Source organism: Pteropus alecto, unplaced genomic scaffold (assembly GCF_000325575.1).
Source record: "Pteropus alecto unplaced genomic scaffold, ASM32557v1 scaffold81, whole genome shotgun sequence".
In the NCBI taxonomy this organism is placed as follows: domain Eukaryota; kingdom Metazoa; phylum Chordata; class Mammalia; order Chiroptera; family Pteropodidae; genus Pteropus; species Pteropus alecto.
The window spans coordinates 19,929,481-19,953,481 of NW_006433378.1; the positions used below are offsets into that span (position 1 = coordinate 19,929,481).

Here is a 24,001-nt window from a genome sequence, read left to right on the forward strand (position 1 = left end):
TCAGATTTCTACCTACATATTTACTGTTTTGTTGTCATGTGATTTATCTTGTTTCTTTTTATCTACCTTCATGCTTTCAGAGGTGATAAGTAGGTTAATGCTATAATATTACATTTTTAAGGTTTTTTTCCAAGCTTAATTTTTAAGCAATTTAAGAGATTTTTATGATCATTCTTAATTTATGACTGTTTACTTCTCCCTGTATATTAAGAACCACACATCTTTTAATTAGTGTTGTACACAATGAGTATTTAGACATAATTCACTTATATTTCAGTCATCTTTTTCTCTTCTGCAATCCCTAATTTCCCTCCGAGTTTATTGTCTAACTGGAGAGAATCCTTCAGCATTCATTTTAGCTCAGTTTTTCCTGACACAGAGAGCTCTATAAAAATGATAGTTAGATATTTTACTTTTTTAAAATAATAAAATGCCATTTTATTATTTTAAAATTACAATAGGAAAAAAGCATTTTTTACAATGAAGGAGAAAATTATCTGAAAGGATCTAAAGGGGAAATTGTCCAAAATGTACTATGTGATGGGAGTTGTTCTGGAAGAGACGGGTCTCCAGACAAATTGTAAATATAAATGACAAGAAAGGCAAGGTACATATGAAAAGCCACAAACCATATTGATATGGAACTTTTTATTTAAATTACACAGAGATGGAAAAACCCATAGTCATTAGTTATCTCCTCTCGCCTCAAGAATATTTGACTTCTTGACTCTTTTCACAGGTGCACAGGTTGCTATCCACTGAGTCTTAGATTCAAATTAGTCTTTTTTTAGTCATTTTGACTCTAAATACTTGTGCTGATTTATCTCTGTGACCCACCATGTTTCTCATTCAATTTATCTTATCTACTTTCCTTTTTCCAATGGATTTGAGAAACAATATATTATATAATAAAATACATGGGAAATAATTTTAGGGAATGAATTAAATTGAGGGAAAGGAAAATATGGGTAACAAACAGGGTGTTTTTATTCCACTGACAGAAAAAAGTGACTTCATCACCATCCCTGCCCTTAGAAGTAAGCCTCTTCCAGCCAATATACAGGCAAATACACAATGATTCTGGGCTAAGGATATGAGTAGGGGCTTTCCTGGATGTGAGTGGATGGCATTAATACCATGTAGTCATAGAATTTTGACTTTGGAATGGTTCGTTCACTTAGTGATATAACAACATGATGAATTTACCCATAAATATGAGATGAAAGGAATTATTCATCTACAATTACAGAAAATATTACTGAATTGCACAAATAAGAAATTCCAAGTATGGAATCCATGACTGTGAAGAATGCCACACCCACAGCTGAGAGTATAAAAATGCCCCAGTCCAGGAGGTGACATTAAACCTCAGAAGCCTCTGTGTGACTTATCTGAACTCTCATTTCCCCTCAACATGTCCTACAACTGCTGCTCTAGAAACTTCTCCTCCCACTGTCTTGGGGGCTATCTTTGCTCCCCAGGCTCCTCCTGTGGCTCTTCCTACCCCAGCAACCTGGTCTACAGCACTAGCCTCTGCTCTCCCAGCACCTGCCAGCTGGGCTCCTCTGTCTACCGTGGTGGTCAGGACACCTACTGTGAGCCCACCAGCTGCCAGACGTCCTGTGTGGTGTCCAGCCCTTGCCAGACATCCTGCTACCGCCCAAGGACCTCCACACTCTGTAGTCCCTGCCGGTCAGCTTACACCACATCTGTGGGTTCTGGGTCCAGCAGCAGCTGCTCCGTGGGCTACCGATCCAGAAGTCGCTACTCCCTGGGTTGTGGTTCCAGGAGCTTCCGACCCCTGGATTATGGCCTCTGTGGTTTCCCGTCTCTGGGCTATGGATTTAGATTCTGCCGCCCAACTTACTTTGCCTCCAGGAGCTGCCAATCATTGTGTTACAGACCAACATGTGGATCTGGCTTCTATTAATCAACCTGCTGAGGGTTCAGACATTTTGAGCAATAGCCAACCTTTAAACAGAGCATCTATCATCTTCATGATGTTCAGGAAAAACTCTCTGACCAAAAAATTATCACTAACATTATACTGAACTTAATGATTAATTCTATTTAATGAATTAATTCTATAGTAGAATTAATGAAATATATTACTAGATCAATTAATGGAATTTATTTTAATAAACAATGATTTAATGTTAATGAGTTAATAGGATTTTCATTTATGCATTTTATTCTCAAAATAGATGAAAATCCAAATTAATATAATCTAATAAACATTCATTCTGACTTCTAATATGCTACTAATTTTTATTGTTAGTTTTAATCAGCTGAGTTTTGTTTTCTGTTTGTTTTTGTTTTATTTTTGCTTTTATTTGGGGAGGGCTATTTAGATTGAAGTTTACTATGCAAACTTTGGAAATCTAGTAGATTGGTAAATTTGAAATAATTTATTTTAGGCTTTAAACATTTCCTTCTTCAAAACTGCTGTGTTCAGGAATACTTATATTGCATGCATAGAGTTTATCTGGATAATTATCTCAGAGGCAGTACAGACCACATTTGTTTCAAAGGATGTGGGCCTTAATGGTTGTTAACCATAGGAAAAAACCCCCACAAAACTTGAAAAATATAACTGAGTGGGGAAAAAATTAGGCTATATGGGAAGATTTGTACTTTAGTCTAAATAGCTTTCTTTGATTGAGTCAACGTTGGGTAGCAGAAATAATGATATCCCTTCAACTCACTGAATACTTTTGTATGTAATTAACTTTTACACAAGTGTAAGGAGGAAGTTAATTATCTTTGGTGAGAATTAATTATGTTCATGAGTTGTGGAGTTTCACTTTCTTGTATCCAAAACTCAAACTAAACATGATGGGGGCGGGGGGGATTCTTTTATATCATTGGAAATTATTTTCATTCATATCTCAACATATTTTTGCAGGTCCCTTGTTTTCATATTTTATGTTGTCATTCTGATATTTTATAGGCCAAATATTTCAGAAAATAATAAAATGCTAAGATAAGTAAAGCTAAAGCTAATAACAAAAACATTATCTTTACACAGAGATAAAAAGCAATGTTCAAAGAATTTTGCTATTCATTAATGTTTAGATTGCTATGAGAATTATGAAAAACATACATTTTAGGAACTACAGTTATTTTATACTTAAGGAAATGAAGATTTGAAGTGGTTCAAGGTTTCACAATAGGTCCCAGTCTTATAAAGAAACTGCAATCCAAGATTTCATGACAGATGGGGACTAATATAAGAAGTAAAGACACAAGTGTGGGAGAGAATAAGGAGAATTTTGAGAAGATAAAATAAAATGAACTAAACAGAAAGGTTTACTGGTACTTCTGTTAAGGAAGTTATTGGAAATCAAGATATAATTTGTATGACGTAACAATGAAAAATCTGACTAGAGATGTATAATAGGTATCTATTACTTCACTATTTGGATATCTTGAGTTTGGGATCATATTAATCTTAGAATTTGCCTTCTCTTATACTGTTAAAATAGCTTTCTGCTTTGTTACTTTCACTCTATTTTCTACCTGTTTAAACATTCGTAAATATTTTATAAAATAAGGCTTTTGTCCAATGTTTTATGAAATAATGTATTGTTATATATACTTATTGTATATAAATATATATATTCACGTTAAATACACAATATGGCAGACCATATGGTGTTGGTGGTATTTGTGGTACAAAAAAAAATGCATTGTAGAGTTTATGGCAAGCCCTAGTGTGAGAATCACAACACAGGCAAATAAAATTATAGAGCAAGACGTTGTAATTTGCAGTAAAGAATTAATATACCTTTGGAAAATCATCTCCTTGGATACTACATGGGCCTGGTAAAGATACAAAACTTGACGATGGGACAAGTGATCATGCATCTGTAGCTGTCCATCAGGAGCTGGGTCCTGTTGAACTCTCCAAGTCATAAAAGAAGGCAGACCCAGTAGCAATCTATTGCAAGAAGGAAATAGCTAATATAGGAAAAAACATAAACAAAACAAGAAAACAGGCTGCATGAGCAAGAGTCCAGACTCCCATGTCACCAACCAGGATTGCACCAGGTTTGCAGATAGATTGTCTCATTATGTGATGTCTTTAATCACTGTGGGGAGAAAAAAATATTTTCTCTATGGGCAGAACTTTATGGCCAGCACCTGATTATCCAATTTGTATAAAAGGGGAAAAAGAGTAGCCACAGTTGATGATACATCTAGATTCTTGGACAGTGGCAATTAACCTGACCAGTAGTTAGGGACCTAGAAGGGAGACTCTTAGAATATTGATACAGGAAATCTAGGGTAGAGACATGTGGACAGATATATGCAAATGAGTTCAAAATGTGAAGATCTTTGTATTTCTTCTTAATGCCCGCTAGAATGCATCCACCATGGAAGAGGACCTAAACACTCAGTAGCCAAACGCTTCTGCCACCATACTGGCAAGATGAGCAAGCGAACAAAGTGACCACAGCAGCTATGCATGAGCTCAACAGCATGAGCTTCTACTTACAAGGCCGTTATAAATATTTAATGCCACCTGTGAATGTCCAATCTGTCAGCAACAAAGGCTAATGCTAAATTCCCACTATTCCTCAAGGAGACCATCTACCCACTTGGTTGCAACTTGAACATGGCCCGCTTCTGCCCTGGAAGGATCAGTGTGGTTCACTCTCAAACACATAGACACCTATTCAGAGTGGGAGCCTACTTTTCATGCTTACCTCATCAGCACCGCTAGTCAGGAGCTGATCAAAAACTTGATCCACCAACACGGAATTCCTCATGATGTAGCATCCGCACAGAAAATCCTCTTCACAGTAGAGATAGCGTGAAGTGGGTTCATTATAGTAGAGATAGTGTCAAGTGAGATCCACAGGTTTTATTAAAAACATCGCTCTGAAGCTATATGTCTGATGGTGCATTAGACTGGCCTACTGACAGCAAAGCTGAAGTATTAGCATGGAGGCAACTCCTTTAAAAGATTGGGCAGCAAATATTCACTTACTGTCACTCCCAATGTCCTATTTAAGTACTTTGTGCTTCCTTTTTCTGCAACTGGAATTTTCAAGGATAGTTGCCCAGGTCCCAGAGGCCGACTTGCTAAGGGACATATCAAAGGTCTCACTGAACTACAATACAGCTACAGCTGCTGCCTAAGCACTTTGTGCTCCTTGTTTTCAGATACCAGTAGGCATAAAAAAGAGTTACCTTCCATCCAAGGGTATATGACCCTGAGTAGTAGAAAGAGGCAGGGTTACTCTTACACAGTGAGGGTAGGGAGAGTATATGTGGAGCTCAGTTGATTTACTCGGATGGCTCTTGGAACCGTCTGTCCAATTGTGGATGTGATTTGTCAAAGGCAGAAACTCTAGCAAGAAAAAAGGGTGCATACGTCTCAGGAATAAGGGCTTGGGTAACACTACCAAAAAATCCAAGACCAATAGAGGTGGTAACTGAGGGTGCAGCACAGTTATAAGGAAGAGTGAAGGAAGAGGAGGATGATCACCAACTGTAGCTCCAAGATCAAATGCAATGAAGGAACTGTGTTTCATCCCACTGATCTTACACTTTAGCATTTCCCCTTAGGAAGAGAGGCCTGACAAGCTGCCCCTCAAGGTGCAAGTGGTGGACTATGCCAGGTACAGATGTGTACTGGAACTCATATCACTTCAAAAAAGGAATAGATGTCTGTGACAAGTGATGTTAGCTGACATCCTTCTTCTTTGGTTTCCTTAAGGGCTGCTTGAAATTTTAAGCCAAGGTCAAGTTTTTTGGTTTTACTTTTTTGTGGCAACTCCTGGTCAATAGCAAAACAAGGTGGTAGAATGGCTTTTTCTTTCTTTCACAGATGCTACTCTTGCAAATGTTTTTTGTTCTTCTACCCCTGTCTCGGTGCCTGCTTCCTGGAGAATCCAACTAGCAAATATACTCTCTATTCTTTCTTGAAATTTAATATTTTCTTCTAAGATTGTTTTCCTTCAGGCTCAAAAATTTCTGTTAGTATTTATTTCAGTGCAGGATTATCTGACAGAGTGAACCCATTGAAAATTAACATTCAGTTATTGTATTATTCAAAGGAAAAATAAAATGAATAGGGGTAATAAAAGAATATTTTATATTTTTGAAGAATGTTTCAGAAAAGGACTGACTTCGAAAATGCACAAAACTCATTGATAGTCTAAGCAGCGAAAAGCCTGAGGATGCAGACTCCAGATTCTTTTAAAATTTGGATGATGTGAATGGACACATGTGAAATACATAAACCATATTTCTTTTCACACAATATATTTAAATAGCATTTGTATTAAAAGATCCATAGGCTAGAAGAAAGTAGAAAAGATACTTAAAATCTCCGTTCCTCCATTCTCTTTCGCAGTTTCCCACATTATCATCATTAGTCCCAGTCCCTCTCCAGGTGGCTCAAATCAAACTCTCCTGGTGACTCCATCTCAGTTGAGTCATTTTGTCTTTAAATGTTTGCCTGGTTTCTTTCTGTTTCTAGCCATTTCTCATTATATGTTATTTTTCTTCCCTCTGCTGGATGTGAGAAGCACTGTATAATAATACGTGATAGATGGAAAATAAATTTGGAAAATGTGAATCAGCGGTGACAAGTAGAATCAATCATTAGAAGCATCCTTAAAAAAAAAAAAAGCTATGCCACTGATCACTTGACATAGTAGAAAAGTGGCAGAGAGAACCCTAGAGCAAAGCAGGAATACATATACATGGGATCACGGCCAGGGAGAAAAGAAGGGGCTTTCCTGGCCATAATAGGAGGAGGATTACTGACAAAAAAAAATCCTAGAAATTCTGATTTAGGAATGATCATTGGCCTGTGCTGTAATAAAAAATTATAGCACCTATAAATACAATAGGTAGGAAGCTAGTCAACTGCCAGTACAGAGAAAATTAATGAATTACATATATGCAGAAGAGGTTATGCAAATGTGAGATTATACCTGTCCTGTGTCATTCCAATTAATATTATATAAATTACCCAGTCTATAAGATGACCATAAAGCACAGAATCTTCTCACTGTGACTAATCTGAACTCACATCTCCCATCAACATGTCTCAGAACTATTGCTCTGGAAATTTCTCCTCCTGCATTGTGGGGGCTACCTGTGCCCAGGTTCCTCCTGTGGCTCTTCCTACCCCAGCAACCTGGTCTACAGCACTGACCTCTGCTCTTCCAGCACCTGCCAGCTGGGCTCCTCTCTCTACCGTGGTGGTCAGGACACCTGCTGTGAGTCCACCAGCTGCCAGGTGTCCTGTGTGGTGCCCAGACCTTGCCAGACATCCTGCTACCAATCAAAGACCTCCACACTCTGCAGTCCCAACTGGTCAAATTACATTGGTTCTCTGGGTTCTGGATCCAGCAGTTGCTACTCCAATGGCTATGGATCCAGAAGTTTTTACTCACTGGGCTATGGATCCCATGTCTTCCCATCCTTGGATTATGAAGTCTTTGGCTTCCCTTTCTTGAGCTATGAATCCGGTTTGTGCCTGGATTCATAACTCAGGAAAAATATATTTTGCTTTTAGGAGACTTCAGCCATCTCGTTACCAATGACTTATCTCTCTGGATTCTACTGATCAACTTGTTGAGTTACGGTACTTTTAAAGCAAAGTCATCAAAATGTCTACTAGAAGTTCCATCATGCTTATTATTTTCAGTGGCAACTATCTTTTTAGTCTTTGATCCACCAGCTCTTTAACCAGTCTCTTTCCATTAAACACCTACTAGCAGATGGTTTCCTAAATCCTCTAATTCTAATGACTTAATTGTAAAATCAGCATCACTGATGAAGTTTGTGCTAATTTATTTTCTGCCAAAAATGGATAAAGAGTTAAATGATTATAATCTAATACACTAATTCATTCTGGCATTGAAATATTTTTATGTTATTGTTTATGCAATATGCATCTGAAAATAAACTTTGGAAGCTTAGAAAGTTGTGAATTTGATCTAATTTCTTTGGACTATAAATACTTTTCTTATTCAAACTTTAGTTACTAGACATCCACATTTTGTAGTTTTAAAGATTCGTGAATGAAAGTCTCAGAATCAGTATATAATTCATTCCTTCAAAGAACAGGAGCTTTATCTATGTGGAGAAAGGCAGTGTAACTCTGAACTTGACAGAAACATTGAAAATTTCATGAACAAGAATAACATTTAGGTGTACATAGTTAGTTGTGTCTTGCTTCCAAATGTTTATCCAGGTTTCCTTCTGTTCCTAGCCTTCCTCAATTCCTCAATTCTATTTGTAACATTGTTGAGCCTTCTCCATTGGATATGAGATACTCTACATTAATATTTAATACTCGGTAGATATTTTGAGAATAAGAATAAGTGATCACAAATAGGTTCAATCTTTAGAAGACTTTTTGTCAAGCCCAAAGCTATGCATCTAAACAAATAAAAGAATAAAAGAAAAGTGATGTCGTTTTAACCTCCACCCTTAGAAGGAATGCATACCCCAGCATAGCCAGAATCAGACACACGAGCAGCATATACCAGTAAGTAAAGGAGAGACATTCCTGGCCATGATGGGATGGTCATTAATGTAAAACGGTCATAGCATTTCTGACACAAGAGTAGTTTATTGGCTTTGTGTTTTATTATTATAGTACCATAAATACAATATGCAGGAAATTATGCAGTTGCAATTACAGAAATGATGGTTGAGTTAATAATATGCAAATGAGAGAGTACAAATGTAGGAATGATGCCCTCGTAGCTTTCAACACCATTGCTGAGAGTATATAAATGCCACAGTCCAGGAGGTAGAAATGAACCTCAAAACCTTCTTACTGGAACTCAGCTAAACTCACATCTCTGGTCAACATGTCCTACAACTGCTGCTCTGGAAACTTCTCCCTCTCCTGTGGGGGCTACCTGGGCTCCTCAGGCTCCTCCTGTGGCTCTTCCTACCCCAGCAACCTGGTCTATAGCACTGGTCTCTGCTCTCCCAGCACCTGCCAGCTGAGCTCCTCTCTCTACCATGGCTGCCAGAAGTCCTGGTGTAAGCCCACCAGCTGTCAGGAGTCTTGTGTGGTGTCCAGTTACTGCCCAAGGACCTCTTGCTACCCTCCGAGGACCTCCACACTCTTCAGGCCCTGTCAGTCAACTTACAGTGTGTCTCTGGGCTCTGGGTCTCACAGAGGCTGCTCCCTGGGCTATGGATCCAGAAGCTGCTACTCACTGGGCTGTGGTTCCAGGGGCTTTGGACCCCTGGGTTATAGAATCCCTGATTTCCCTACCTTGGGCTATCGATCCAGATTCTGCCATCCAACCTATTTTGGTTTTTGGAAGCTCCATCCATTTTGCTACCAGCCAGTCTGTGGATCTCGCTTTTACAGGTTAACTTGCTGAATGTTTTCAGCTTGTTTCAAATTTTTGTAGAATGTCAACTATTTTATTCTCAGAAGCAATAACTTTCTTCATGGTCTCCAAAGACTGCTCATCTACTCTATGACCACTCAGCCTAGCTTACAGATTGGTTCTTGCAAAATGTAAAACTAAGTAACAAACTGAACTTTAAATTATAGTTTCATTGGTGATGGAAGTCATCCAATGATTAGATATCCTTTAACAATTAAGAAAATCTATTTGTCTTAAGTAAATAAACATATTTATTCTGGCAGCCATATATGTTGTTGTTATTATTTCTTTCTTATTTATTGACCAGGAATTCCTTTCAGTATTTATTGAGTTTATATATGTAAGAGATTAATTTGCTTTACAAAACAAGCTTTAGATTTCTAGGGGTTAAGAGATTTGAAATAAAATTTTTGATCTTTAGATTTTGTTTGCATTTTAATATAAACTTTATATAAATAAACAAATCAAGAGCTTAGAAAGCTTTATTCTTCAAATCATGTGAAGTCTTGTATTTCTCTTCACAGGAGAAGAAAAACACAAAAGTTTGTGGATGTATATGGAATGTAAAGAGGAAGAATAAAATTTATAAAAACTGCTGGGTTTGCACATGAAATAAAAATTGAATATAAATCTAACTTGTGTCTGTATATTTTCAGAAAATACTAAATATAAAGCTTGAATAACTTGTATTAAGTTCATCTGATATTGGTTTGCAAAGTGACCAAATCTCTGAATCTCTATGAGTCCTTTTCCATGAAATTCATTTATTTACATTATATAAGGAGGAAGCCAATTATTCTTGGTGTAAAGATTTTGCTTTAGGATGTGTGGGCTTTTACTTCCATGCTCTCCAATGGCTCAAACTACATTCTGTTAAGAACCACAGCCTTTATGTCAGCAAAATAGGAAGATCCTTTATTTTTATTTTTTCATAGTCACCTGTTAATATTTTATAGGCCACTTATTCCAGAAAACAAGACACTGCAATGTCAGATACCATTTGATTTGGAGACAAATCTAATAATAAAAAAAGCATTACCTTTATGTTGAGCTAGATCAACGTTCCAAGAGATTTTCAAGTCATTATTTCTTTAAAATCTCAAATGGTACTCAAAGAAGATAAATTTTATGGTGCTTTGTTGTTGTTTTTTTAAACATGAGACAATGGAAGCTTAAAGTGAGTCAAGGTCTGGCCAAAGATCCCAGCCTTAAAGAGAAATTAATGCTCATAATTTCTTGAAGAATAGAGTCTACTATGAAAAGCAGTCTAAGTAGTATAGGATAAAATAGAAGTAGTTTGAGAAGATAAAATGGAATGATCGAAGACAAGAGGTATAAAGTTACCTGGTATGTTTAGGGAATGTTTGGGCATTGATTTACAATGAGTCAAAGGTTTATTTGGTAAACATTATTTGGCTAGATATTTATAATAGCTGCATATTTCTGGTGAAAATTCTTGCTCCAGATTTTTTGTCCATTCTAAATAATTCTGCATATATCATAAAATAAACATTTTTACCAACCACCCTTATATGTGGAAGTTTAACATGATATTATTTACCAAATATAATGTTTGACAGCATTAAACTGGGTAGTTTAAATCACTCCAGCAATAAGAACCCTAATAAAACTAGATAAAATAATCTGCACAAACACTAGAGCACCATCAGGTTAAAAACTGCTAGATCAAAATTAGGAGAGGTTCTAAATCAAAAAAATGTTGGTGTTTTGACCATTTTCTTCCTAGAGTTGTTCATCGATTCCAATAATGTTAATGAGCTCACGGTGTGAATGAACAGAATTGGATTCCAGGGCCTTCTAAATAGCTGGGAATACAGGTAAACATTCTAGGCTTTTGAAATGTTCTAAGATTTTAAAGACTCTACTAGAATTTTAAAGATAAGAAAACATAGAATATGATATATAGGAACTAAAGCCAACTTTTGAATTGCATCAATCTTGATAATAGGAGAGTGTTAGTAATCATACCCCAGCTTGGTACATCCAAAGTAAATTCCTCTACAGATAGACCCATTTAGGGCCTCAAATTATCTATGATAATTGATTAAAAATTACCAGTCCTACCAAGAAGAAAGAAAGAAAGAAAGAAAGGAAGAAAGAAAGAAAGAAAGAAAGAAAGAAAGAAAGAAAGAAAGAAAGAAAGAAAGAAAGAAAGAAAGACCATACCAAGAGACAACACAATGTATAAACAAACCTACAAGAGATCTAGGTAATGGACATCTTAGAAATATACAGAAAAATAATCGTGGTTATTATTCTTAAGAAATAAAAAAACAATTTTGACAGAGTGCTAGAATATATAAAAATGAACATGAAAATGCTAAAACTGTAAAATAGAATAATTAAAACTAACAAAACTCAAATTAATTCAAAGGCAAACTGACACAGTCTGAAAATATGAAACAACTTCCCTCCCAGTTAAAATATAGAATGTGATAATGAACTCAGATCAGAGTGGAAGCATGTCTGACTGGAGTTTAGGGAAACTGGAGGTGCATATTTGTGCACGTACGTGTATTAATCATATAATAATATGTGTGCATAAATACTGTCATATGGGTATATAAATATAAATGTTTATATTTCACAATCCACTGTTTTTTTATATAGAATACCTGTAATGCAATAAAAACCTTACAAAAAATTTCAGAGAACATGTAAATGTTACCCTAATCTAAAGAAAATCGATCAATAGAAACAAATCACATTTATCATAAATATTAGAATTAGTTGGAAAGGATTTTAAAATGGCTCTAATGCATATGTGAATAATTTAAGAGAAAGATGAATATAATTGATAAATATATGGGGAATTTAAAAATATGGAAATAATTTTAAAAATTGGTATTCTCAAACAGAAAGTTGAAGATTTAAAATAAAAATAGTATTAAGAGAATATTTTACAAGACAGAAGTAAGGATAAGTGAACTTGAAGATGAATTTAAAAACACAATATTATCCAATCTAAGCTACATAGAGAAACAAAGAACAGGGGAAAAAAAAGCAAAGTAAAACAGAGTAAAGATTGAAAACCTGTTGAAACAATTTCAAGCAATCCAAAAACTATATAACAAAAGTCCCAGGGGGGGAAAAAAGAAACAGAAAAACTGTAGTAAAAAATTTTGTACGTTTGACAAAAAAAGCCATCATGAAATAAACAAACAAACAAACAAACACTTTCAACTCACAAATCCAAGAATCTTAGGATAAATTTATTTTGACTTAAAATAAATTTAAAAATCCAGCTTTTGGCACATTATAGTAAACTGATAAAAAGTAAAGACAAAAGAAAACCTTAAAAGTAGCCAGAGAAAAAAAGAAATATTACATATGAGGGAATAGTAACAAGAAATGCAGCTGACTTTCTTATGGCCAGAAGAAAGTGGAATGAAATATTTAAAAGGTTGAAAATAAATTATAAAATTTGTATCTTTAAAAATTAACTATCAAATTAATTAATTTGATGCTCGATGATTTGGTTATCAATTTCTAGAAGTGGGTACAATTGAAAAAGTCAGTACCATAATCTATGGATAGTATTCCTCAGATCAGAAACTATTGGATCCATATCTCAGGAATAGAGACCCACAAATGGAAATATCACAAGTCACTATTTCCACAGTAAAGAGCACACATATTTTGAAAGTGCCAAGTTGTGTAATATTGACGAGTAATTCATTTTTTCTAAAAAACAAACAAACAAAACAAAACAAAACTACTCCTAACCAGTACAAGGTTGGGAGGTCGGGGCTTGGTTAACCAGGATCTGAGTGCATGGAAAGTCTCCTTCAACTAATACCCATCATTATTTGCCATTATGCACATGTAGAATTAGAGATAAATATAGACTAGAAGAGAATGAGGTTACAAGCCTCTCTGATTGGTGCCGAGGATATGAACTAAGATTCTATACTCTGAAAACAAATTTATTAACTTTCCACATTTGTCTAATGTGGTTACTCTTAAGTTTTCCATGAAGGCTATTTTGAATAAATGTTTGCAAAACAGGAAGAATAAGGAAGGGTAAGAGACTTACCTTACTTGTTAAAGGAAATGAAGAAAAAATTAATTCTGGTTTGGAATACAAAAAAATTATTTTTTTTCAAATACTTATTTAAATTGTGTGCAGCTATTAGTCATTTTTTTCCTATATGATGTTTCTTTTAAAAATTAAAAGAATTGATTTTTCACAAAACCCAAATTTTGACCTAGTTGGTTTTGTTTCATGTTTGACTTCAATTTTATTGATTTCTGTTCATATCTTTATAATGTCCTATCTTAAGTTCTCTTTTGGTTTAAATTGCTAATATTTCTAGCTTCCTCATATAGAGTACTAAAAATTTGATTTCTCATATTTTCACATATACATTAAGATCTAATATTTTCCTTCTAAACAGCTGTATCACTCAAATTTTACTAGATTGTATCATCATTATCATGCATTTCAAATTATTTCCCAATTTACACTCTTTTTTTTAAGTTTGGATGATTATGGATAGTATTAATTTACTATAATATGATGTTTTTAAGTTAAAAATGTATAATTCATTTCTATCATATCTACTCATTTTAAGCTTCTAAAAACTATTTCCAGCACTAAATAAACAATCACCCAAATTTAAAGTCTAAAGCCAAAATTTGTAGTAGGATTTATTTCCATAGATTTTATCCACAAAATAAAATTTACATGACCTGAATGTAATAAAGTTAATCCAAAATGCACATTTGAATGTGGTTACTCTTAAGTTTTCCATGAAGGCTATTTTGAATAAATGTTTGCAAAACAGGAAGAATAAGGAAGGGTAAGAGACTTACTTTACTTGTTAAATGAAGAAAAAATTAATTAATTCTGGTTTGGAATACAAAAAATATTTTTTTTCAAGTACTTATTTAAATTGTGTGCAGCTATTAGTCACTTTTTTTCCTATATGATGTTTCTTTTAAAAACTAAAAGAATTGATTTTTCACAAAACCCAAATTTTGACCTAGTTGGTTTTGTTTCATGTTTGACTTCAATTTTATTGATTTCTGTTCATATCTTTATAATGTCCTATCTTAAGTTCTCTTTTGGTTTAAATTGCTAATATTTCTAGCTTCCTCATGTAGGGTACTAAAAATTTGATTTCAAGCTTTCTCGTATTTTCACATATACATTAAGATCTAATATTTTCCTTCTAAACAGCTGTATCACTCAAATTTTACTAGATTGTATCATCATTATCATGCATTTCAAATTATTTCCCAATTTACACTCTTTTTTTTAAGTTTGGATGATTATGGATAGTATTAATTTACTATAATATGATGTTTTTAAGTTAAAAATGTATAATTCATTTCTATCATATCTACTCATTTTAAGCTTCTAAAAACTATTTCCAGCACTAAATAAACAATCACCCAAATTTAAAGTCTAAAGCCAAAATTTGTAGTAGGATTTATTTCCATAGATTTTATCCACAAAATAAAATTTACATGACCTGAATGTAATAAAGTTAATCCAAAAATCATGCAGTGGTTTGTTATCTTTATTTTTATTTTTATTTTTGTTGTTTATTTGTGGAATAAAAATATAAGATGAATATTCCACTGTAAATAAGCTGTGAAAGCCTAAGTGTGTGCCAGTTCCTAACTAATATCTTTAGAATTTTAACTCTTCTAAAGTGGTATTTTCTGAAAGTTCATAGTTTGAAGGTGCAATTATCTCTGTAAATCTCAGGAGCAGAGGAGAATTGAATTCACTCAGAGCTCACTTGAACATATTTCTGTGCTGGCAAAGGAGAAAATTAAGAAGTTAGCAAATACACCAGGAATATAGAAAGCAAAGATTTTTTTATATGGTTTTGTATGGTTTAGTTTTTATATGGCTTTATGATAAAAATGAAATGGAGAAATAGTAAATGTTCATAAAATTTAGAAAAGAATGTCTATGATCTTTTAGTAACTAGAACTGAATTCACCCCACTTTGGTTAGCAATAGCATCTGAATTTTGCATTCTAACAACCAGCTTCTAGTCTGATTCATTTGTCTAAATGTGTGTAAGGAAGTTATCAATGAACCAGGTGTAAGGGTCTAGGTTCCATCCTGGTGCCTTCTCAAGGCTCAAGTTCAATGTAGCTGAAAATGAGCTTCAAGAGCAGTCTGTATGTCTGGTTCAGTTGAATCTCTCCAGGAAATTGGTGATTTTTTTATGATTACCTTCTAAGCCTTTATAAATATATTACTTCAGAAAATAAATTGATAAAAATATAGCTTGTTGTAAATGAGCCAAACATAAAAACAAACTGATATCTTTGTGTAGAGCAAAGACATCTTTAAAGAAATTTCCTATATATCATTTCATTTACCCTCAAGCAGACCTGTGAGGAATTTACGTATTATATTCTAAGGCCCTTGAAGTAAGTGACAAAATAGAGGTGCACGGGATTAATGGAATTGCCAAAGGTGCCATTCCTTCGAGGAAATGAAATGTCCCACTCTCTTCCTAAATGCATAAATTTGAGAGATATAAGTGACCGGATAGATAGTTAAGCTTTTCTTATCGTATAAATGTGGAACTTGAAACCTAAAGGAACTTGAAACCTAGCTAGTTTCTAGGTTAGGCTGCAAGTTAGTGATAAAGATAAGGATAGAATCCCTGGTCCCTACATTTCATTTTGAAACACTTTTAATTGTACCATGTGATCTCATCTTCTTTCCTTTTCAATTGCCTTCTTCCTTCTTCTGCTCCCCATTATCACCACCATCATAATCACCACCAGATTGCTTGGAAAACAATCTTAGTTCCAGAGTGTTACTGGGAAACCTAAAGGGATTGAAATAGTGAGAGAAAATATAGAAATTTTTTTGGCTTTTCCTGACAAAATTTGAAATGGCAATGTTGAGTGCTCCCCTGTGAACTCAATCTTATTTAGTTTATAAGTTTCACGATTTTTGAAAATGCAGCAATCCAAGCCCTCCCCCCATGCAAACTCCCACTTGTGAGTCACTGTTATCTCAGAGGCCGCAAACATAGAAAAAAATTGCATTAATGAGGAGGAAATCTTTTTGGCTAAGTTGTGGCTATCTCTAATTGTTGAAAAATTATCTGCAGATTTCAGATGTGAAAGTGATTCTTTGGATCCTGGAAATACTTTAGTTAAAAAGTAAACTTCCTTTTAAAAATAAATCAGGGATAGATTCAACAGTAATTACACAGCAATATAATGAAAAACCTATACAAAAGGAGTAATTACAATGTTGGAGACTATAAATTTGTAATATCACAACTGGTGCTGAAGTTAAATATAATAATGTCTCATTTAAGGGTATAAGTTTCAAAGTATAAAAACTTTATCATTATATCTCAAGAAACTTTATCCAATTTCATACAAAGCTACTCAGAAACAGCCAGCTCATACTCCTAATTCTTCTAAAACATTCTGATTTTACCAGGACAAGATGAGGTTCTCCCTATATGCCAGCAACTTAACAACAGCGATCCCAGGTCTCCAGTCCCCTACATAGACATTCCCACTCCCTTACCAAGTTCCCATTAGGTCTCTTACAGGTCCCGTCCCTACCAGACTTCCAGCTTCCGCCTGATGCAGCCCCTGCCCATCTGTTACACTCACTGGTTCTGTAAATGCAGGGGTTCAGGTGTCAAGCTGTTGCTAACCAAGCTTCTCTATTTCCAGAAATTTCCAGTCAACTTTTTACCAGCCAGCATGTGGTTCTGACTTCTATGAATTAATATATTCAGTTCCCAGGAAACTCATCAGGAGTCATTTCTATGCAATTTATTTCACCAATTTCTATTATTTCTTCTCATCACATTAGTGATTACAGATAACAGCTTTGTTTCTTCCGAACCTTAACTCTTATATTTTTTATTAGTCATGCCTTACTAGTACATCATCAAACATCTTGTCGGTATCAGTCAGTTCTCAAATAACATTCATTCGGTTCTGCTCTTAGGGAACGCATCATGAACAAATGTTCTATTACGATTTTTTTTTTCAAGGAGAATGCATTCATTCATATGCTACTCTGTGATGAGAAAATTTAAAAACAAGTTTTAAAAATGTGGCTCCTGTTTCTCTAACTTACCACCAGCAAGGTTAACCAAATAACTATTTAATTACAACAATGATTAAAGCTGTATACGAGCTTTAAATTATATAAGTACAATTTAACTATAAGATCTTAACTACTTTAGAAGTCAACAAAGCTTCCCAGAGAAATTATTTTACAAGCCGAGTGTAGAAAGTGAATAAAAATAGCTTAATTGTGTAGACTGGAGTAAACTTATCCAATTAGATAATTGCACTTGTTTGCATGAGAATAATAACTTCCGATTAATAGGATATCCACAGGTAGCCATCCTATATTGTTATCTTTGTCTTCTGTTTCTATATAAACTTTCCTTTTACTGTAAAACAACTGAACTTTAATTCCTTTTACTGTAAAACACTGAACTTTCATTCTTCCTTGAATAAAAAGTACATTTTTTTTTCTGCTTCAGTCATCCGACTTATCTTTTTATACTTACCCTTAACTGTTCTCATAGGTCTCGTGTTTTTGGTAAATTAAGATAATTGCAACTTTTAGATTTACTTTTAAATGTCGCTTCATGTTTAATGCTCCCATCACCAAATAAAAGTTTTTTTCAATCTTATGATACTGGGGCTAAGCTGAGTTATAGTGAAATTTACAGAGTGAGGTGATAGGAACGATATGGTATAGTGAGCATGGATATCTTGAATTAGAAAACTGAATAATTTGATTAGTAAATTGCTATGTGTAAAGATCTCATTTCCTGAACTAAGAAGAGTTCGAAAATGGAGTTTCTCAGGCTTACTGGGGATGAGAGAAATAGCATTATGATACTGCCATACATACAGATGATAACTCAATGGAACAGAGTAGAGTACTGGAGTAGACTCAGGTGTATTGCCTTTTTTTTTACAAAAATGTCAAATTCAAATGGGAAAAAATGTTGTTTCAACAAATGCTTTTAGAATCTTAGAATCACTGAATATATGTATAACAAAACAAAACAACAAAAGGAAAGAAAATATGTTGGTGTATGTCATAGAATTATATATAAAAGCTGAAATGTTAAAGCTTCTGGAAGAAAATATAAAAATATATATTTTAAACCTCATGATAAGCAAGATTTTTTTAGAAAATATGAAAACGTACTATAAAATAAAAATAACTGATAAATTTTATTTTGATTTCATCAATATGAAATGAACGTTTTTGCTTATCACAAGTTCTCATTAACAGTGCAAGGAATCACAAATAGGAAATCATTAGCAGTATGTAAGTCTAACAATAAACTTATTTCTAGAGATTTCCAGAGTAGGTAAAGAATTTCAACATATCAGTAAAAAGAAAATAACCTATTTCTAAATGTGGAAAAACATAAACACTACGAAAAAAAAAGATATGAGGATAGCTAATAAACACAAGAAAAGGCGCAGAAAATTATTACTCACCAATATATATAACTTAAAATCACATGAGATACTACTGACATCCATCCAATGGCTAAAAGAAAGGTTTTATTAGCAAATGTCGATGAGAATGTGGAGCTCCTAAAACTCTAGGGCATTGCTGCTGGGAGAGTTAAATGATAAAACTAACTTTGCAGAACTGATTGGCAATTTCTAATAAAGTTACTTATATACTCACTCTATAGGCCAGAAATTCCATTTGGAGCTTTTTCTCCAATGAAAACTAAAACCATATGTTCACAAAAAGACTGAAACGATAAATGTTCATTGCAGTTTTATTGATTATTAATTTGTTTTGTTTTGTTTTTAGGCGAAGCAACCTTTGGTTGACCTCACTGATTGCAAGGACCTTGTCAGTTTACAATCCCTTCTTTTTTTATTTTTTATGCCTACAGCACCTGGTCTTCCCAGGTGGTCTCCCATCCAAATACTAACCATGCTCCACCCTGCTTAGCTTTTGAGATCAGATGGGATCGGGCCTGTTCAATGTGGCATGGCTGTAGTAATTTGTTTTTCTAATCTTGAAACAATTTAATGTCCATCACAGGTAAAGAGATAAACACATTGTGATTTATTCACACATGGAAACACTAGAGAGAAATAAAATGGATAAAACATAAGCAACACGAAGAATCTTAAGAACGTTATGTTGAGTGAAAAAGCTGGATATACATAAAAACAGTGTATGATCTAATTTTATGAAGTTCTAAAACAGGCAAAATTATTCAACGGTGATATAAATCATTACAGTAGTTGGCTCTAGGAGGCAGGGAGGCGTGGAGTTGATTGAAAAGGAGAAAGGTACTTCCTGGGGTGGGAGAACCCTCTATATCTTGATCAGGTGGTTGGAACATAGGTGTATATATTTGTCAAAAGCATCAAACTATCCTTAGTATCTGTTCATTTCATCTTATGTAAATACTAATTGAACAAAAAGATTCTTTAAAGTAACAAGTCAGAAAATCTTACACTTCTGCTTAAAACCACTCAGTGGCTCTTACTGCTTTTAGAAGAAAGTGCAGTCCTGAATTAGATCAGAAAGTGCAGTCTTGAAGAAAATGGCCCCAAAATCTTTCTGGCCTAATTCCAAGTCATTATTTTATTTTCCCTCGATGACCAGCCAAAATGACTTTTAGTTTTCTAATGCACATCTCAAGACTTGGGTCCTTACAGCACTTCTCTGAGCCCCGCCTGTCTATCCCCTACCTGTTCTTCATACCTATTTCAAATGATATTCCTCTCAGAAACTTTTCTTGCCTTCTAAGATTAGGTAAGCTTCCTTTAATGTATGTCATTTTTAATCAAATTTATTGGGGTGACATTGGTTAACGAAGTTATATAGATTTCAAGTATACAATTCCATAACATAACATCTGTATACTGCATTCTGCGTTCACCGCCCAAAGTCAGATCTTTCTCCATTATTTTAACATCGAGAATTCATTCACAGCTCATTATTATTGGAAATATGTAATTATTTATTTAGCCTTGTTTTCTCTGTTAGACCTTCAGTCATGTTAGACCACAGTCTTAATATAGTTTTCATTTTGCAGTAACACACAAATGTCATCTTATTTTTAAAAAATATGTTCAATAATATATTTCCACAGTACAGATTTTGGGTCATGGTAAAGGCTCAATGAAAATATTGAGAAAAACAGTGGTATTGACAGAATGTTTGACAGTATATTCTGAGGCATGACTAAAATATATTTTTTTTAATGGGGGCAGAAAATTGGGGAGGATAAAGCTGCTCTCACAGGTGAGATGAACATTAATAAATAGAAATTGTTGAAATCAAATGCTTAGAAATGATTCGTGAGAGAATTTTGTGAAAACTGGTTATATTTAGTTTTGGAAACCAGTTAGTAGACCATCCACAGCTTTTGGAATTATAGTTATTTGTGCACAGAAGCTTGAGACCTAAACCCCGGGGTTTAAAATTCGTGATATTCTGCATCTGTCAAAGTGTGCAGCAGGAGGAAACTGGAAAACCAGAAACAACAATATAAGCCAGATTAGTGCTAGCTGGTTTCCCATTAATTGTGTAGAGTGGGGTTAATGTGGTGAACTCTGAAAGAGCACCATTCATTATACTATAATTAATTGTTGAAATATATATATATATAAAAAAAGTAGAATCTGTAATCTTAGAATTTTAAAATGTGCCAGAGACTCAGAATGAAGGAGAGTACAGTTTCCTGAGAGGTAATGGCAAGACATCAGTTCAGGAGTTATGATTTTCTTTTTATAAAATAACACATTTTTCTTACCTTGATTATCACCCTGAAATAGAGTATTATATATAACTGCAGGTGTAATTGTGGTATTACATGTTCATTGTCCCCACCATTGAATTTTACTGTTTGTGAACATTCATCACACTGCTGTCTATTTATGCCCAATCAATCTGTGATTTGCTTTTATAAATTTGTTTACTAGTGTTGGTAGACAGAATAATGGCCCCTCAAAGATATCCACATGCAAAGATATCCATGGCACTTGTGAATGTGTTACCTTATGTGGAGAAGATAATTAAGGTAGCAGATGAAATTAAAGTTGATAATTAGTTGACCTTAAAATAGGGAGATTACCAGGAGGACCCAGTATAATTATAAGCATCCTTAAAAATGGAAGAGAAAGGCATACAAGTAGGTCAGACTGAGGTAACGCAAGAATGATTTCACCTATCATTGGTGACTTTGAAGACAAAGAAAGCTGGGCATGGGCTAGGGAATGCAGGTGGCCTTGTCCTCTAGAAACTAATAAAGGCAAGGAGATAGATTTTCTTCCAGAGCCTCTGAAAAGGAATGCAGCCTGCCAGCATCTTGAGTTAAACCCAGTGAGACTGTGTGTGACTTTTGACCCACAGAATTATAAGATCCACTAACTTTGATGTAATTTGCTTATAGAGTAATAGAAAACTAAGGTACTAGTATATTCCTGAAAGAAAAGTTTCCATTCCTGCATCTGAAATCTGAAGACATTAACAGCGAAGCACTTGGCTTAGCCAAAAAGCTACAGCTGTTGCCTATTACTACTCTGCCATCGGCTTGCAGTTTGGGTGCAAAATTTGATTCTTTCTCTTGGGTAGAGATTATGAGTCTGAGACCAACCTGGGTCATTAAACTTCATGAGCTGAACTATTTACAGAGTTTACTATTTACCATTTTAAATTTTATAATGCAATGGCTGATGAACTTCTTTCCCAAATTTCTTTATTACTCTTTTATTTTTTCCTATATATAAAGGACTGTGACTGTTTCCTGAAGGTGGTAGAAGAAAAGAAGGACAGACATGAAAAAGCAGAAGAGAGGGGGCACATGAGGAAAGAGGAGATGAGAGAATGGGACTTTTAGATCGAATAAAGTAGTTCTACTTTTAACTCTACAATAACTTTCTTTCTAAAGTGGCAAAACACAAATTCTACTATGTTTCAATATCCACCTCTGTAGAATAAGTAGGTTGAATTGATGGTCTACGGTTTCTTCTATATTTCACATTTTATTATGTTTGTAGTAAAGGAGGAAGTAAAGAGCATGAGATGATTGACATATATTTATGACTATTTTGGGGTTTTTTTCTTTGTTTTTTTGCCAACCTTCTAATACTCTGCTTTCCACTTCCTAATTTCAGGGATGTTTCCGTACCTTATTTAAAAAAAAAAATTTTTTTTTAACAGTTTTTGTTCCATTTAAAGATTATATCTCCAGTTATTATACTATGTTAGTACCTTATTTTTTATAACACTTGGACATAAGAGAGAAGAATGGTATAAACAAAAGATATCCAGTTTTATTTCAATATACAACTGAGACAGTTGTTTTTGACGATATTAGTTTCTCATTTGCTGTTAGATTTAGTTTACATGTTCGCAATGAACCCAGGTGCAACTTCCTACCTGCTGAGCCTCGTTCCTTCTCATCTAAGTTTGTTCCCTGCCTTCTTACACAAATGAAGATAATTTGAGCAGATTAAAAATAGTAATTGAGGTACAGGTATTTAGCCAATTAAAAAAATATAAGACATTTCCTGCACTGTGATTACTTAAATCTAAGGGTGGACTTTTTCTCAAACTTTACACCCACACACTAGTCTTCCATTTCAATATCCTTCATATACAGGCCTCATCACATATATCTATATTTTGTTTCTACGTTCTTTAACCTCTCTGATACATAATGTCTTTAGAGATGCATGATCCGGATTTGTGTGAACAAGGATATTCAAGTCTCTTAAAATCAGCATGAAGAGAAAGGCTATACGTAGAAACGTGGGCATCCAGGGAAAATGCCTGCTTAGAGAAGGGAAATACTTAAGCCCAACTAAAATTAGTGCACAGCCACTGAAATCTGAGCTTTGCAAATCCCATTAACAGAAGCAATGATGACAGAGATCCTAGTTGATATCCGATCATAAATAACAACATTAACAGCATATTTGAATAGCAGAATGAAGAGTTTATTAAAATAAAATTATTTGATTTTTCTATTTTGACGAGAAATGCAAAACCACAAATTCTATCAACAATGTAATTTGAGCTACTCATTAATTTTGTAATCCAACAGAGTTAGTCTATCAGTCAATGTCTGAGGGCTGAAGAGGTAAAGAGTTGTTGCTGATCAAGGAATATCAGAATACTTTCGAATGAAGGAAATTCAGACAATAGATATTCTCAATACAGAAACTGCATTTCTCAAATAGATTCGACTTTTCTACAGATTAATTAATAAAAGCCAGATCTACAGAATGGCCGGTAACAAGATGAAAGGAAACTTCTGGAAGGAAAGTAAGTTGGGTGGCAGAATCCAGATCCATAGCTTAGGGAAGGGAAACCACAGAGGCCATAACCCAGGGGTCTGAAGACACGGGAACCACAGCCCAGGGAGTAGCAGCTTCTGGATCCATAGCCCAGGGAGCAGCTGCTGCTGGACCTAGAGCCCACAGACGTGGTGTAAGCTGACCGGCAGGGGCTGCTGAGTGTGGAGGTCCTTGGGCGGTAGCAGGACATCTGGCAGGGGCTGGACACCACATAGGACGTCTGGCAGCCGGTGGGTTCACAGCAGGTCTCCTGACAGCCACGGTAGAGAGAGGAGCCCAGC

The 24,001-nt window shown here is 34.6% G+C and overlaps 3 protein-coding genes and 1 pseudogene across 3 annotated transcripts in view; 2 read left to right on the plus strand and 2 right to left on the minus strand.

Moving 5' to 3' along the window:
* The first annotated feature begins 1,387 nt into the window (after positions 1-1,387).
* LOC102882956 (keratin-associated protein 13-1) lies at positions 1,388-1,930 on the plus strand. Its single transcript, XM_006908261.1, has one exon. The coding sequence runs from the start codon at positions 1,415-1,417 to the stop codon at positions 1,928-1,930; it is 516 nt and encodes a 171-aa protein (XP_006908323.1). The 5' UTR covers positions 1,388-1,414.
* Positions 1,931-8,798: 6,868 nt separating this feature from the next.
* On the plus strand, positions 8,799-9,371 carry LOC102896679 (keratin-associated protein 13-1-like; the record flags this gene model as incomplete). The annotated part of the gene is made up of 1 exon (XM_006908289.2): positions 8,799-9,371. A coding segment is annotated over one exon (573 nt), but the record flags the coding sequence as incomplete, so codon positions are not given.
* Positions 9,372-19,285: 9,914 nt separating this feature from the next.
* On the minus strand, positions 19,286-19,404 carry LOC112476886 (annotated as a pseudogene).
* Positions 19,405-23,625: 4,221 nt separating this feature from the next.
* Positions 23,626-24,001, minus strand: part of LOC107195421 (keratin-associated protein 13-1-like) — a gene marked incomplete at its 5' end in the record, with an annotated part of 758 nt that continues 382 nt past the window's right edge. Inside the window, 1 exon segment of the mRNA XM_015586481.2 lies at positions 23,626-24,001. This exon segment is cut by the window's right edge and continues 79 nt beyond it. Coding sequence (XP_015441967.2) covers positions 23,626-24,001 — 376 coding nt within the window.

Excerpts from the sequence above, each read along its gene's own strand:
- LOC102882956 (XM_006908261.1), top strand. The coding sequence starts at position 1,415 with ATGTCCTACAACTGCTGCTCTAGAAACTTCTCCTCCCACTGTCTTGGG.